At 45.4% G+C, this 12,418-nt stretch overlaps 2 protein-coding genes across 2 annotated transcripts; both read left to right on the forward strand.

Annotated features, from left to right (window-relative positions):
• Nucleotides 1-6,344: 6,344 nt before the first annotated feature.
• On the forward strand, nucleotides 6,345-7,280 carry LOC107527661 (olfactory receptor 9Q1-like). Its single transcript, XM_016200442.2, has one exon. The coding sequence runs from the start codon at nucleotides 6,345-6,347 to the stop codon at nucleotides 7,278-7,280; it is 936 nt and encodes a 311-aa protein (XP_016055928.1).
• Nucleotides 7,281-10,679: 3,399 nt separating this feature from the next.
• Nucleotides 10,680-11,624, forward strand: LOC107527660 (olfactory receptor 9Q2-like). The gene has a single exon (XM_016200441.2). It carries the CDS (start codon nucleotides 10,680-10,682, stop codon nucleotides 11,622-11,624), a length of 945 nt encoding a protein of 314 aa, XP_016055927.2.
• Nucleotides 11,625-12,418: the final 794 nt, after the last annotated feature.

The following is a 12,418-nucleotide window of genomic DNA, read 5'->3' on the forward strand; positions in this document are numbered from 1 at the left end:
AACAGGGAAGGCTGACATGAGCAGGAGCAATGTTGAGCTAGGGAAGAGCAAAATGAAATAGGGAGATGATGACAGTTCTGTAATGGATTTATGAGAACTACTACCATAAGAAATAATGCTTTATCATCTAGGAGATTTCCATATATGATTAGACATGTTGCATTTTGTTTTAATGATTTGTATTTTTAAGTCACATGTGAAGTGCTTGGCATGGTGCCTGGTACCCAGTGGGCACCCAGGGATGTTGGCTATTTCTGTGGTCATCACAATTATTATGAGTGGGGTCTACATTCATTAAAACCCAGATAGGAAGTTTTACTGCTATCTTAAAGTAACCAGTTGGTTTGGACTCTACAATGTCATTAAATGTGTAAAGATTCAGGTAAGAAATAGGAAGATGCCCTGACCAGTTTGGCTCAGTGGTTAGAGCGTCGGCCAACCTAGCCCAGCCCAGCCCAGATGAGTCAAATCCTGGCTGCCCTGTAGATTTATGAGTGTGAGAATAAATGCTTATTGTTGTGTGTCACTGAAGTTATGGGGTTTTGTTACACCACAGTAGCTAAGTAACTGTTCCATGGTCAAATACTTTTGAGAATTGCTGCATAATATATACTTTATTTTAGAGATTTATAAAGTATATTATCATACTAAAGTCTAAGAAATCCTCTGGGAAAAACAGTTGTTTAATGTTATTTAACCCAGTTTCCCAGATGTCTTTGACCACTGAATCCTTTTGTGGTATGTTAAAACCATACACACACACACACGTATAAAATATTAGGTAACCTAATTTTTAACCTTAATTTTCTTTTATTAAAGAGAGAAATTCCTCTTTTTTGAGAAAAACAAAACAGTTTAAAGGGTTTCTTGATGATGAGATTTCAGAACCTCTAGTGGATGGTCTAAATAGAAGATACTTGAATGTTAAAGCTAAAGCTGATCAAGAATAACAATATATAAAGAATTTTGAGTCTTCAGTAGATTGGATTGGAAGACCTTGGAACCGGAGAAGAGAGATATAAATAAAAGATTATCTCAGTAGATCGAGTCATGGGATCGATGGTAGCAGGCAGGCTTAAGGTAAAGATGAGAGGCAGCCAGTGACAAATTCCTGGCAATGGGCAATTTGTAGCACAATGACATCAATTACTTAGTTTTAATTTCCCCCCTATTCTGTGCACCTCTTAAGTTTTCTATAATATCTTTATTGTAAGTCTGTTACCCAAACAAACATTGGGTAATTTTGCTTTAAAAAATGAAGAAAAAAGAAAGAAGGCCATGCTTTATGATTGGCACGATGTGGCACTGGGTAGGGTGAGTAGTCGTGGGAAATGGGCACAGTGTAAATATGCTTTAGTGGAAATGGGAAAATGGAGAGCCATGTGAATGCAATGGTGAGCCGCTGAGTGTCCCCAGACATTTTGGGGTGGGTTCCAGACATACTGAGCAAAGGATGAGGGTTGTGGCAGAGATTTTAGACCAAACATTTGTTTGCACAAATATCCACGTGCTTCTGTACATTTTCTAGATTCCCAGCAGTGGTGTTGAGGCCATGTGACTGGGATGTGGGGAAGAGTGAGGCAGACCACTTCCAGGCCTGGTCCTTAGCAATATTTTATTTGAAGGTCACCTGCTCTTTCCCTGCACTAACAATCTTGAAAGTCACTGTTCCAAATGGCATAGCTACACAGTGGAGGAAAACTACCTAACTCATACTAGATTTTTTCCTGTGTTGAGTAATGGCATTACTTATAATTTTATTATATTTATTGTGGTGACATTGGTTAATAATATTATATGTTTCAAGTGTACACTTCTATAATACATCATCTGTATAGTGCATAATTTGCTCGTCAGACTAGATTTTTCATGGGTAAAAGAAACTTATTGGGTAAAGTCACTGTGATTTTAAGGTAATTTGTTAATACAGCATGGCCCAGAGGACTCCCCTCTTTACCCAGTGAGCTCTGACAGGTATGTGAGTGTGGTCATAAATAAATGTCCCCTTGGGCAATGAGGGCTGTGGCCTAGGCAGAGCCCATTAGCAGCCAATGTGTATGGGACAGACAAAATTTCTAGTCCACTCACGAGTAACTATATGACCTTGGGCCTCTCTTGCCTTGTTTCTGCATCAGGACAAATGAGGGGTCCCATTATCTCTGTCAATCATCAGGGCTCTTGTGAAGATGAAGAGAGTGCTTTGAAATGGTGAAGGATGCTCTGTAAGCACTCGATCTCATTAAGCAGACCTTGTACATTTTCTTTTCTTATGCAGAGGGAAGAGAGGAAAGAAATGGAATATTCCCAGATGATTAAAAGGCACTTTTTAAAGCCAGGCTCCTGGAAGCCCTTGGTCTTGCCCTCCCTTTTAAAGCATATCTCCTAGTGCCAGTGCTATGCTAAGACATACTAGAGACTAAAGAAAAATCAGTGATACTGGTGCTGTATTTGTTTAAAATATCGATGTTTTGTTCATCATACATTTTTTGCATTAGTTTTGGTTTTAAAATAATATTACATTATTATTTACCTTGTTCACTAATGTTTTTGATGCCACCTTAACTTTTGTATCTGAGGAGAGTGCCCCATGCACCTCACCCTAGCCCTGGACTTGCCTAGTGCCAACTTCTTCTGTTGCCAAAGTCCCATTCATTGTCCCAGGAGTTGTCCCTGGGCTCTTCTGCCCCCGTGAATTTGCTCACACTGGTCCCCTTTCCTAAAGAGCTTTGCCCATCATGTTCCCACCCCGACCTCTGCCCAAACGAACTGTCACTTTCCCTGGGAAGCCATCCCTGATCTACCCCAGCTATAAGTAATCTTGCCTTACGTTGACTCCCCATGCGCCTTACCCACATCTCGCTTCAGAGTTTAGTACTTGTTATATTGCAGGAGGTGTAACTATCTACCTATTAGGGTGCACATGTCTTGTAGACAGGCGTTGTGGGTTTTTGGGGAGGGGTTTGTATCTCTTGCTCTTTGTTTGGAACTCTCAGCACAGTGATGAATCAATGAACCATGTGGTCTTACTTTCTCCTGTTTCTCATAATTGTCAAAGAGAACAACTGTTCTGTTCTTCCCTGTCTGCCTTATTTCCTTTTCTAAATTGAGACATGTTGAAATTCAATGACTTAACAAAATACCTATGAATTTGGGACTAAAAAATACTGCAGTGTCAAAGATGCAGAGAGCTGGCAAAGGTCATGCCAATAAGAACTTGCCAATTTCTCCTCTGGGCAGCATCCCAGGTGGTTATTTTCCCTAGAGTTTCACTTGTTTATAAAGAGGAAAAAAAGGGGAGACTTAATAATACACCTGACCCCCAGGGAGGGCAAACTTAGAAGACACGATGTGTCTTGTTGAGGTCTCTGTAAAGTCCCCAATGCGTCCTCCTGCATGGTGTGGATCAAAGCCTTGTGTTTACAAAGCACCCCTCTTCTAGGGTATGGCCATGCTGGCGAGGGTGGCAATGGGCACAATTTCTGATGTTCTGACTGCAGAAGTCAAAGCAGAGGTATCTCTCTCCTCAGGGATCATGCAGAACTGGGTTCAGGGCTTTTTGACTCCTCTCAGTGGGCGTGTCTTAGGCTTTGGGAGTTGGGACTGGGACCAGGTGCCTTGTTGAGATCCCCGTGAACAATAATTGCCTTTCCTTAGAGACCACTTTAGCCGTCGACTGGGAACTTCAGAGCTTTTGCAGTGACTATTAGTGTCTTCTCCGTGAGGAGATTGTGGTGGGGCCAGGAAGCCATAGGAAGAGGCTGTTCCCAGCCTGTACCTGAGCAAAGCCCAGGGAGGCGAATGCATCTTAACCAGATCTACCAGGTCACGGAAACAGAAAGATTAGGGGAAGAAAGAGAAAAAAGTGCTTGACAGACCAGTATTGAGAAAGATACAGCACAGGAGCTGACACTGAGGCAGCGATGACATTATTGTCCTGATGTTGACCCACTGAGGGGAGTGTAGGGAGAGGGGGAGGACACTGAGGCCCCAAGAGATTAAGCAAGTTGCTCATCTTATAACTGAGCAGGTATCTGAGGACAAGAACCCCCAGACCTCCTGCTGCCCGGTGCAGTGGTCTCTCCCTGACACACGTAGGATGCTTCTCCGAGCAGTGAAAGAGAAAAGACCTTTAGAGACAAAGGAAAATTAGTGGACAAAGAGTGAAGAGGGCTTGCCAGGTGACGGTGAGGTGGAATTCAGGTGAGAAAACCTATCCAGTTCTCTTGATTTATGCTCAGTTCAGATCACCAGGTCCAATTTCCTTTATTTATCATTTCCCCCAATATGTCAGTCCAACACTGGAGTAGGTGCCAAAGTCTAATGCTTTAAAGATGATGAAATATCTTCTTTACCCTGCCACACTGCAACTCTGCCAAAGGACTTCTGTTCATTAGCACAAAATCCTCATCAGCCTTCAGATATGACTACACTGCAGAGCTGGTGCTCATGCCTGTCTTCTTACAGGTAGACATTTCCTGAGTCCTGCTGGGTTCTTGGAGTAGACATGTGATGAATGTGAAATTCTGTTATGGGTAGTGCTTCTGTGAGTAGTTTTGTTCCTAATGACAGCTCTGCCATTTACTAGTACAGTGTTGGGCCTATTACTAAAACTCTTATTGTCTCAGTTTCCTCATCTGTAAAATGAGGATAATTTAAAAGTTCTTATGTAAAAAGTGGTTGTTGGGATTAAATGAGTTAGTATATAAGTTATTTAGAATAGTTTCTTTCTATGTGTTTTTCTCATTAAGGACAATACTAGTTCTTATAAAATTTATTTTTGGTAAACTAAGAGGCTCTAATTAAGACAGCAGCTTTCTGTTAAGTAAGGACATTGGTCTGAGAATGGAAAGGTCAAACCAAGGATGGCTATGACCTTCATAAATGTTGATCGATTTTAATGAGTTCTTAGACTTCAGACATTTTTTGTTTGTAAACATTTTCATAAAAATAATCACTTGAGCATTTGTACTGTGCATTTCCCTTTGTAAGGTGCTTCATATCTTGTTTGATAACTTTATTCCACAAAAATGTATGGAGCCCTTAGTATGTGCACCTACTCTGACCAGGGAAGGCAGACTTAAGAGAGACTTCTTGTGGGCAGTACAACTTGAGCTGAGGTTTGAAGGTTGTGTAGGAGCTGGCCAGGACCCTGGGCATGGGCAGGAGAAGGTGTTTCAGCAGAAGGGGTGGCCTGTAGATAGCACAGAGATGTGGGAGAATGGGGATTAGAGGCGCTGCAAATAATTTAGTGTGGCTGGAGACCGTGAGGAGTGAGAAGTGAGAAGGGGGCCTGAGGCAGCGAGTTGGGAGGAGCTCATGGAGGGCATTCCCTGACACATTGGAGAGTCTAAGTAATATTCTACCCTTTCTGGGGTGCCATGGTTGAATTTTTAACAGGAGAGTGAGATGTGATCACATTAAAGTCTTAGAAGCATCACTCTAGTCACAACAACGAGCAGGAATTAGTAAGAAGCAAGTCTGAAGGCAGAAAGGGCTGTTAGTTACAGGGCTGTTGTTTTGATCTAGGCAGGAGATGAAGAGGGTTTGAAATAGGGGAGAAGCTGTGGTCCTGGAGAAAAGGGGACAGAGTCCTGAGATGGATATTTCTGTGGTAGACAGGACCCCGTGTATCACACTCTAATGGAGCAAAAGGAAAATTTTGGTTAAGAGATGAAATACTACCATTTGCAGCAACATGGATGGACCTTGAAAATATCATGCTAAGCGAAATAAGTCAGACAGAAAATGTTAAGAACCATAGGAGTTCACTCGTATGTGGGATATAAAACTGAAATCAACAAATGAACAAGCATGAAAAACAAAAACTCATAGACATGGACTACAGTATGGTGGTTACCAGAGGGCAGGGGGTGGGAGGAGTAATAAGTGATGAGGGGGGTCAAGTATATGGTGAAGGAAAATGACTTGACTTTGGGCGGGAGGCACACAATGCAATATACAGATCATGTATCATAGAATCGTACACTTGAAATCTGTATGATCTTGTTAACGAATATCACCCCAATAAATTTAATTTAAGAAAGAGTGGTTATCTGAATCGCAGGGGCTCACACAGTTAGTCAATAATAAAGGTGGGAGAATAGGTACTCTTATTCTGAAAACACCTACCTGTATTGATTTTCTTGACATACTAAGATGTCCCCATGTCATAGAATTCCCTTGAAGGCAGGACCTAGGACCAGTCATCTCTGAAGCCCACGCGGCGCTGGGTGTATTTTGCCCACAGCACGTGCTCAGTGAAATGTAAACCAGAGATGGAGCTGAGTCCTGTCCGTAGCTTCCTAACCTGCTTCTCGTCGTAGTCCTCTTGGGTACCCTGCCCCATGGCAAAGAAGAACGTCACCTTAGTGACCGAATTCCTCCTCGTGGCATTCACGGACCGTCCTCAGCGAGCACGTCCTCTCTTCCTCCTGTTTCTGTTTATCTATCTCAGCACCTTGTTGGGGAACTTGGGCATGATTACCCTGATCCATGTGGATCGCCGGCTGCACACCCCAATGTACTTCCTTTTGAGTCACCTCTCTTTCACGGACATCTGCTACTCGTCTGTCACTGTGCCTCAGATGATGGCAGTGCTGCTGGAGCTGGGGGCAGCTCTGTCCTACCCGCGCTGTGCTGCTCAGTTCTTCCTCTTCACCTTCTTCGGCTCCATCGACTGCTACCTGCTGGCCCTCATGGCCTATGACCGCTATGTGGCCGTGTGCCGACCCCTGCTTTATGTCACCGTCATGACGCAGAAGGCCCGCTTGGGTTTCGTGGCCGGGGCTTACGTCGCCGGCCTCTTCAGTGCCTCGGTGCGGACAGTCGCGGCGTTCACTCTCTCCTTCTGCGGAACCAATGCCATCGACTTTCTTTTCTGTGACCTCCCTCCTCTTTTAAAGCTGACCTGTGGGGACAGCTACACCCAGGAGATGGTCATTATTGTGATCACTATTTTTGTTATCCCTGCCTGCATGGTGGTGATCCTGGTGTCCTACCTGTTTATCATCGTGGCCATTATGAGGATCCCCTCTGCTGGAGGCAGGACCAGGACCTTCTCCACCTGTGCCTCGCACCTCACCGCCGTGTCGCTCTTCTTCGGGACCCTCATCTTCATGTACCTGCGGGACAGCGCGGGCCAGTCCTCAGAGGTGGACAGGGTGGTGTCTGTGTTCTACACGGCAGTCATCCCCATGCTGAACCCCCTCATCTACAGCCTGAGGAACAAGGAGGTGAAGGCGGCCCTAAGGACAATTCTCAACAGAACCAAGTTGTCCTAACTGTCCCCAGCCCTGGACAATCCTGAGCATCACCTCCTCAGCATTCTGGACACATTGTTTATAGCACACTCGGTGTTGAAATGAATATGTCATGGTACAAGGTATAAAAAAAGAAGCAGAAATTTTAGTTTCAGAGAGAGAAAGGGAAAAAAGGAAAGGACAGCCTGAGAAGAGAGATTGGGGCGAAGGCTCTAACTCCCAGGACAAATGACGAAAGGACCTGAAATGAAATCCTGTGTAATCCAGGGTTACATTTTATGCAAAATTTTCCATGAAAGATTTCCATCATATAGAAATATTGAAAATAATGTATAGTGAATCCCGTATACTCAATACTCTCGTAACTGCTAATATTTTGTCATATTTGCCTTATCATATATATAATCTATCAATTTATCCATCCAACAAATTATCCATCAGTACACTTTACTTTTTGATGCATGTCAAAGTGAGTTGCAGCCATTGGTATTAGCACTCTTCACCCCTATATACTTCAGAATATCATCAATTAGAAGTCAATACTGAGAGTACATTTATTTGTAATGATTAAATTGAGGTAGTAGACTGATGGTCCAGTTAATAAAGCTGACCCTGCTCAAAGTATTCTTCAGACGCTGGTCTAGTTCACAGAGATGCCTCACAAGAAGGGTAATAAAAAATGTCCACAATAACGTGTCTGTCGGTTGCTATCAGCACAGAAATATCTCCATCCTTTCTTCTTCCCTGCCTGTCCCACCTCCCGCTTACACATGGTTCGCCCAAGAATCCACTTGGTAAATTTATCCCATTTCCACTGCTGGTAACAGCACCCGCAGTGTCCGTATGGTGGACGCTGACACTTTATACTCCTAAAGCTTCTGACCCTGGGGAGACGGACGTTGCTGCCTCCCACGCAGTGGTGCGCGGGAGGGAACCCCGGCCTGCTCAGGTCCCTGCGCTCTGCAAGGGCTCAGCCGGCGCCCAAGGCCTCCCAGACTGTGATGGTTCTGATCTTCCCTCCTCTGGCTGTAGGTGCCTCAGTCCCAGGCCCTGGAAGGGAACAGGTCTCACCTACTCATCATTTTCTGTTCTTTCTTTGATTCTTACTCCTGGAACTCAGACTCCTTTTCTCTCTGTCCTTGCGTTAGCCAAAAACACCACCTTACGTGTGTGAATGATATCAACCCTCTCGGGAGGGGGAAGGGGGCTGACAGTATTGGGTCTGATGAGACTTTGAGGAAATCATGCTCTTCAAGTACACACCTTAATATTTTCATTTAGGGCACAAGGCAGAAGGTCAAGCAAGGTTCGAGCTCCTGAGAATGCTTCCCAAGGCATTGCCTCTGGGTATAACCTGTGGAGGTTAGCTGTGTCAGAACCACCTGAGATGGCCACTATCTAGGTGCCTGGTCCCATGGCAGACCCGCTGCATCAGAATTTATGGGGGTGGGACGATAGTATTCACATTTCCAATAAATTCCTTGGGTGATTCTTAGGCACACTGAAGTTTGAGAGCCAGTGCTCTGGAGGAGAGGTCAGTCACCATTAAGAATTTGGTCAGTTTGCCGGGTAGAAGTCTGTTCATGACCTGCTCACACCTACCGTTCCATCATTTCATCTCACGGTACCTGTACTTGCAACATGTTTCTGCCAAATGGTGAACTTTCAGCCTCCTTTTGGGATCAGATTGTGCTAGCCAGGGTACCATTGTGCAGAACTGTTGCCAAAATTTCCAAGTGAGATATAGGAAACCTTCAAAGAAATTAATTTCTTTTGGTACAAGGCAGGACTAAGGCAAGACTAGGAACTAGTCCCATAGGACCCTGCTGAGTGATGGCAGGACATGGGATGGGGACTTTGGGAGTTTGAAATGAAAAAGAAAATTTCAAAAATACTAGATGCCTTGTTAGGAAGTCACATGAAGACAAACGACCTGTCCTTGGAGACTCACCTCAGGAACCAATTAGTGTGCGATGCTGGTGCAGGTAATATAAGAAGCACCACCAGCAAGGTCTAGCTCTGGATCAGAAACTCAGTGAAAGAGGCTGGGCCCCTAGCCCTGCTATCCTGGGCTGAGTCTGAAAAAATCCCAGGGAACTCTAGTGTCAGAGATGCGCTGTTTTGTTAAGGGTGAGAGGAAAGAGAGGGACTCCATGAAGTGAGAATAGGACATAGAGTTTTTGGGAGTGACCCCATCTCAACCGGCTTGCTTTGATGAAGGTCTCATGCTGCATTGCTCTCTATTGAAGGGGAACAAAGGTAAGGCAGCTGAAGTCCAAAGAGGAAAAGTGACTTGCCCAGGCTCACGCATCTAGTGTGGGTCTCCTCTGCATCAGCAGGTCACCGGCAGAGGAAATACTAAACAGAGGAGGAAGCCACTACTGAAGCAGAATTCAGGTGAGGGCGGTTCATGCCCAGCTCATGGCTTCCAGATCTGATTTCTTTTCTTTGTAATCCCCAACGAATTAGCTCGGTACTGACCTGACTGCTGCTGTGTCAGGCGATCAAATGTGATCAAAGCATTTCTTTAGAGCCTATTCTAGAACTCTGTTTAGGACCCGCAGATCCATGAACTCAGATTCCTCCAACAAGGCTTAGGCAACACCAGAACTGTCTCTGCTTTCAAATTCAATGCTGTTTGTCATCAAACTACTGCTTTCATTAAGACTGTGAGAACAACCAGACAGTGGTTATGGAGCTCTGTTCGATGCTAAAATGAGCTAATGTTTGCTCTTTTGATTCCAAGGTTAATGCTAGTACTTTCAGAAAACAAAAAACAAACAAAAGACCCTTGATAAGCCAGCCAGCTCTAATTAGGATAACAGCTGTTTGTTAAACATTCATGTTGCTAGACTGAAAATAGAAATATTCCTAAAAGCAGAGCCCACTGCTAATTGCTAATGGATTTTTTTTGGGTTCATGCTCTTTTGTTCACAGAATATACATTTTCCTTCCTTAAAAATGTTCATTTAAAATTTTAAATAGCCACCAGATCTGTGTGGAGTGCCTTTAGCTTTCCAAAGCGCTTTCTCATCTGTTCTAATCTGTGCATTAACCTTATCTCATAAAGCAGGGCGGATGTTATGAGTCCCTCTTGGCAGAAGAGGAAATTGAGGTTCAGAGAGGTTAAGTGCCTTGTGTAAGATCAAACAGCTAATTGGGGACAGAGCTGCAAAAACAAGGGCTGACTTGTAAGGCAGAGAATCACCGGCTCTCCATTCTTAGTATAATAGAAGCATTCATCACCTTTTATCTTATATTATAGTGAGCTCTATATTTGTCTACTTCCACATCAGAACTGCAGTTTGCTGAAGTCAAGTGCCTACATGCCAGACACCCCATTTAAAGCTTTCTTACTTGAAATGACGTGAGCTTCCCCCCTCTGGCTCTCGCCTCGGCCCCCTGGGCACAGCTGAGTGGATGGCCGGGAGGAATCACACGGTGGTGACAGAGTTCCTCCTTACTGCCTTCGCTGAGCACCCTGAGTGGGGGCTGCCTCTCTTCCTGGTATTTTTGAGTTTCTATTTCGTCACTCTGCTGGGGAACGCGGGGATGATCGTCCTGATCCACAAAGATCGCCAGCTCCGCACCCCCATGTACTTCTTCCTGGGCCACCTTTCCTTCGTGGACATGTGCTACTCCTCTGTCATCGTCCCCCAGTTGCTGGCTGTGCTCCTGCACCACGGCACAGCCATCTCGTGGGCTCGCTGCGCAGCTCAGTTCTTCCTCTTCACCTTCTTTGCGTCCATCGACTGCTACCTGCTGGCCATCATGGCCTATGACCGCTACGTGGCCGTGTGCCAGCCCCTGCTCTATGTCGCCGTCATGACCGAGAAGGCCTGCCGGGGCCTGGTGGCCGGGGCTTACGCGGCTGGCTTCGCCAGCGCCTTCGTGCGAACGGTCACGGCCTTCAGCCTCTCCTTTTGCGGAGACAACGAGATCGACTTTATTTTCTGCGACCTCCCCCCGCTGTTAAAACTCACCTGTGGGAACAGCTTCACCCAGGAGGTGGTGATCATGGTGTTTGCCGTTTTTGTCATGCCCGCTTGCGTGTTGGCCATCTCGGCGTCCTACGTGTTCATCGTCGTGGCCGTGGCGCAGATCCGCTCGGCCGGGGGTCGGGCCAGGACCTTCTCCACCTGTGCCTCGCACCTGGCCGCCGTGTCGCTCTTCTTCGGGACCCTCATCTTCATGTACCTGCGGGACAACGCGGGCCAGCCCTCCCAAGAGGACCGGGTGGTGTCTGTGCTCTACACAGTGGTCACCCCGATGCTGAACCCCCTCATCTACAGCCTGAGGAACAAGGAGGTGAAGGCGGCTGTTAGGAAGGCCCTGAGCAGGCCGGAGGCTGCCGGGAGACCCTAGGTGGGCCCTGCCAAGGACGTCATGCCTTCGTTTCCCCATCCTCTGGTTTTCTTTAACGTCAGCTACTTGGGAAGACTTTCCCGGACAGCCCTACCTAAATGGCACCTGAACCCAGCCCCGACCTGCCAGATACTGAGACAAAGAATGCAGCTGAGATCCGGACACTTCCCAAGCAAAGTGCAGCTGAGAGTTGGGCCTGGGAGAGGGGGAAATGCAGAAGGGCGGATACCATGCTTTTCCTAGACTCACGGGTTTATCACTTCCTAGGGCATATACATCTAGGCACTGCTTGTACATCTGAAACTAATATATTGTATACCAGTTACAATCGAATTAAAAAGAATTTTTAATTAAAAAAAAGAGTACATACTTTGGAATAAGAGAGACTTGAAATCAGAACTTCCCTGGACTGCCATTTTCTTGGTGAATAACTTGGGCAAGTTACATAACCTCTTTGGGCCTTATTTCTTCCTTTTGCTAAATGAGGTAAAAAATAATTACTTCCCATTAAAGTTGTTAGGAGAATGAAAATAAATGATTTATATAAAGCTTTCTGCATAGTGGTTCACATTCGTTTAAGTGTTCATTTACGTGTGCATTAGTTTAGGAGTTAAGTTAAAAAATTATTAGTGAATTCTCCACTTCTGGGGAGTCCGGGTCCAAGGCTAATCTCAGCTCTGGAGAGACAGTTCCAGACAGTTCTAAAGTGAAGAGGTCCACTGATCAGCCATGGGTCCCTCTGCCCATCAGTGTTCACTGGGTTGTGCATCCTGGGACAATGACCATAATAACAC

The sequence above is a fragment of the Miniopterus natalensis genome, chromosome 11 (assembly GCF_054644295.1).
Source record: "Miniopterus natalensis isolate mMinNat1 chromosome 11, mMinNat1.hap1, whole genome shotgun sequence".
Taxonomy (NCBI): domain Eukaryota; kingdom Metazoa; phylum Chordata; class Mammalia; order Chiroptera; family Miniopteridae; genus Miniopterus; species Miniopterus natalensis.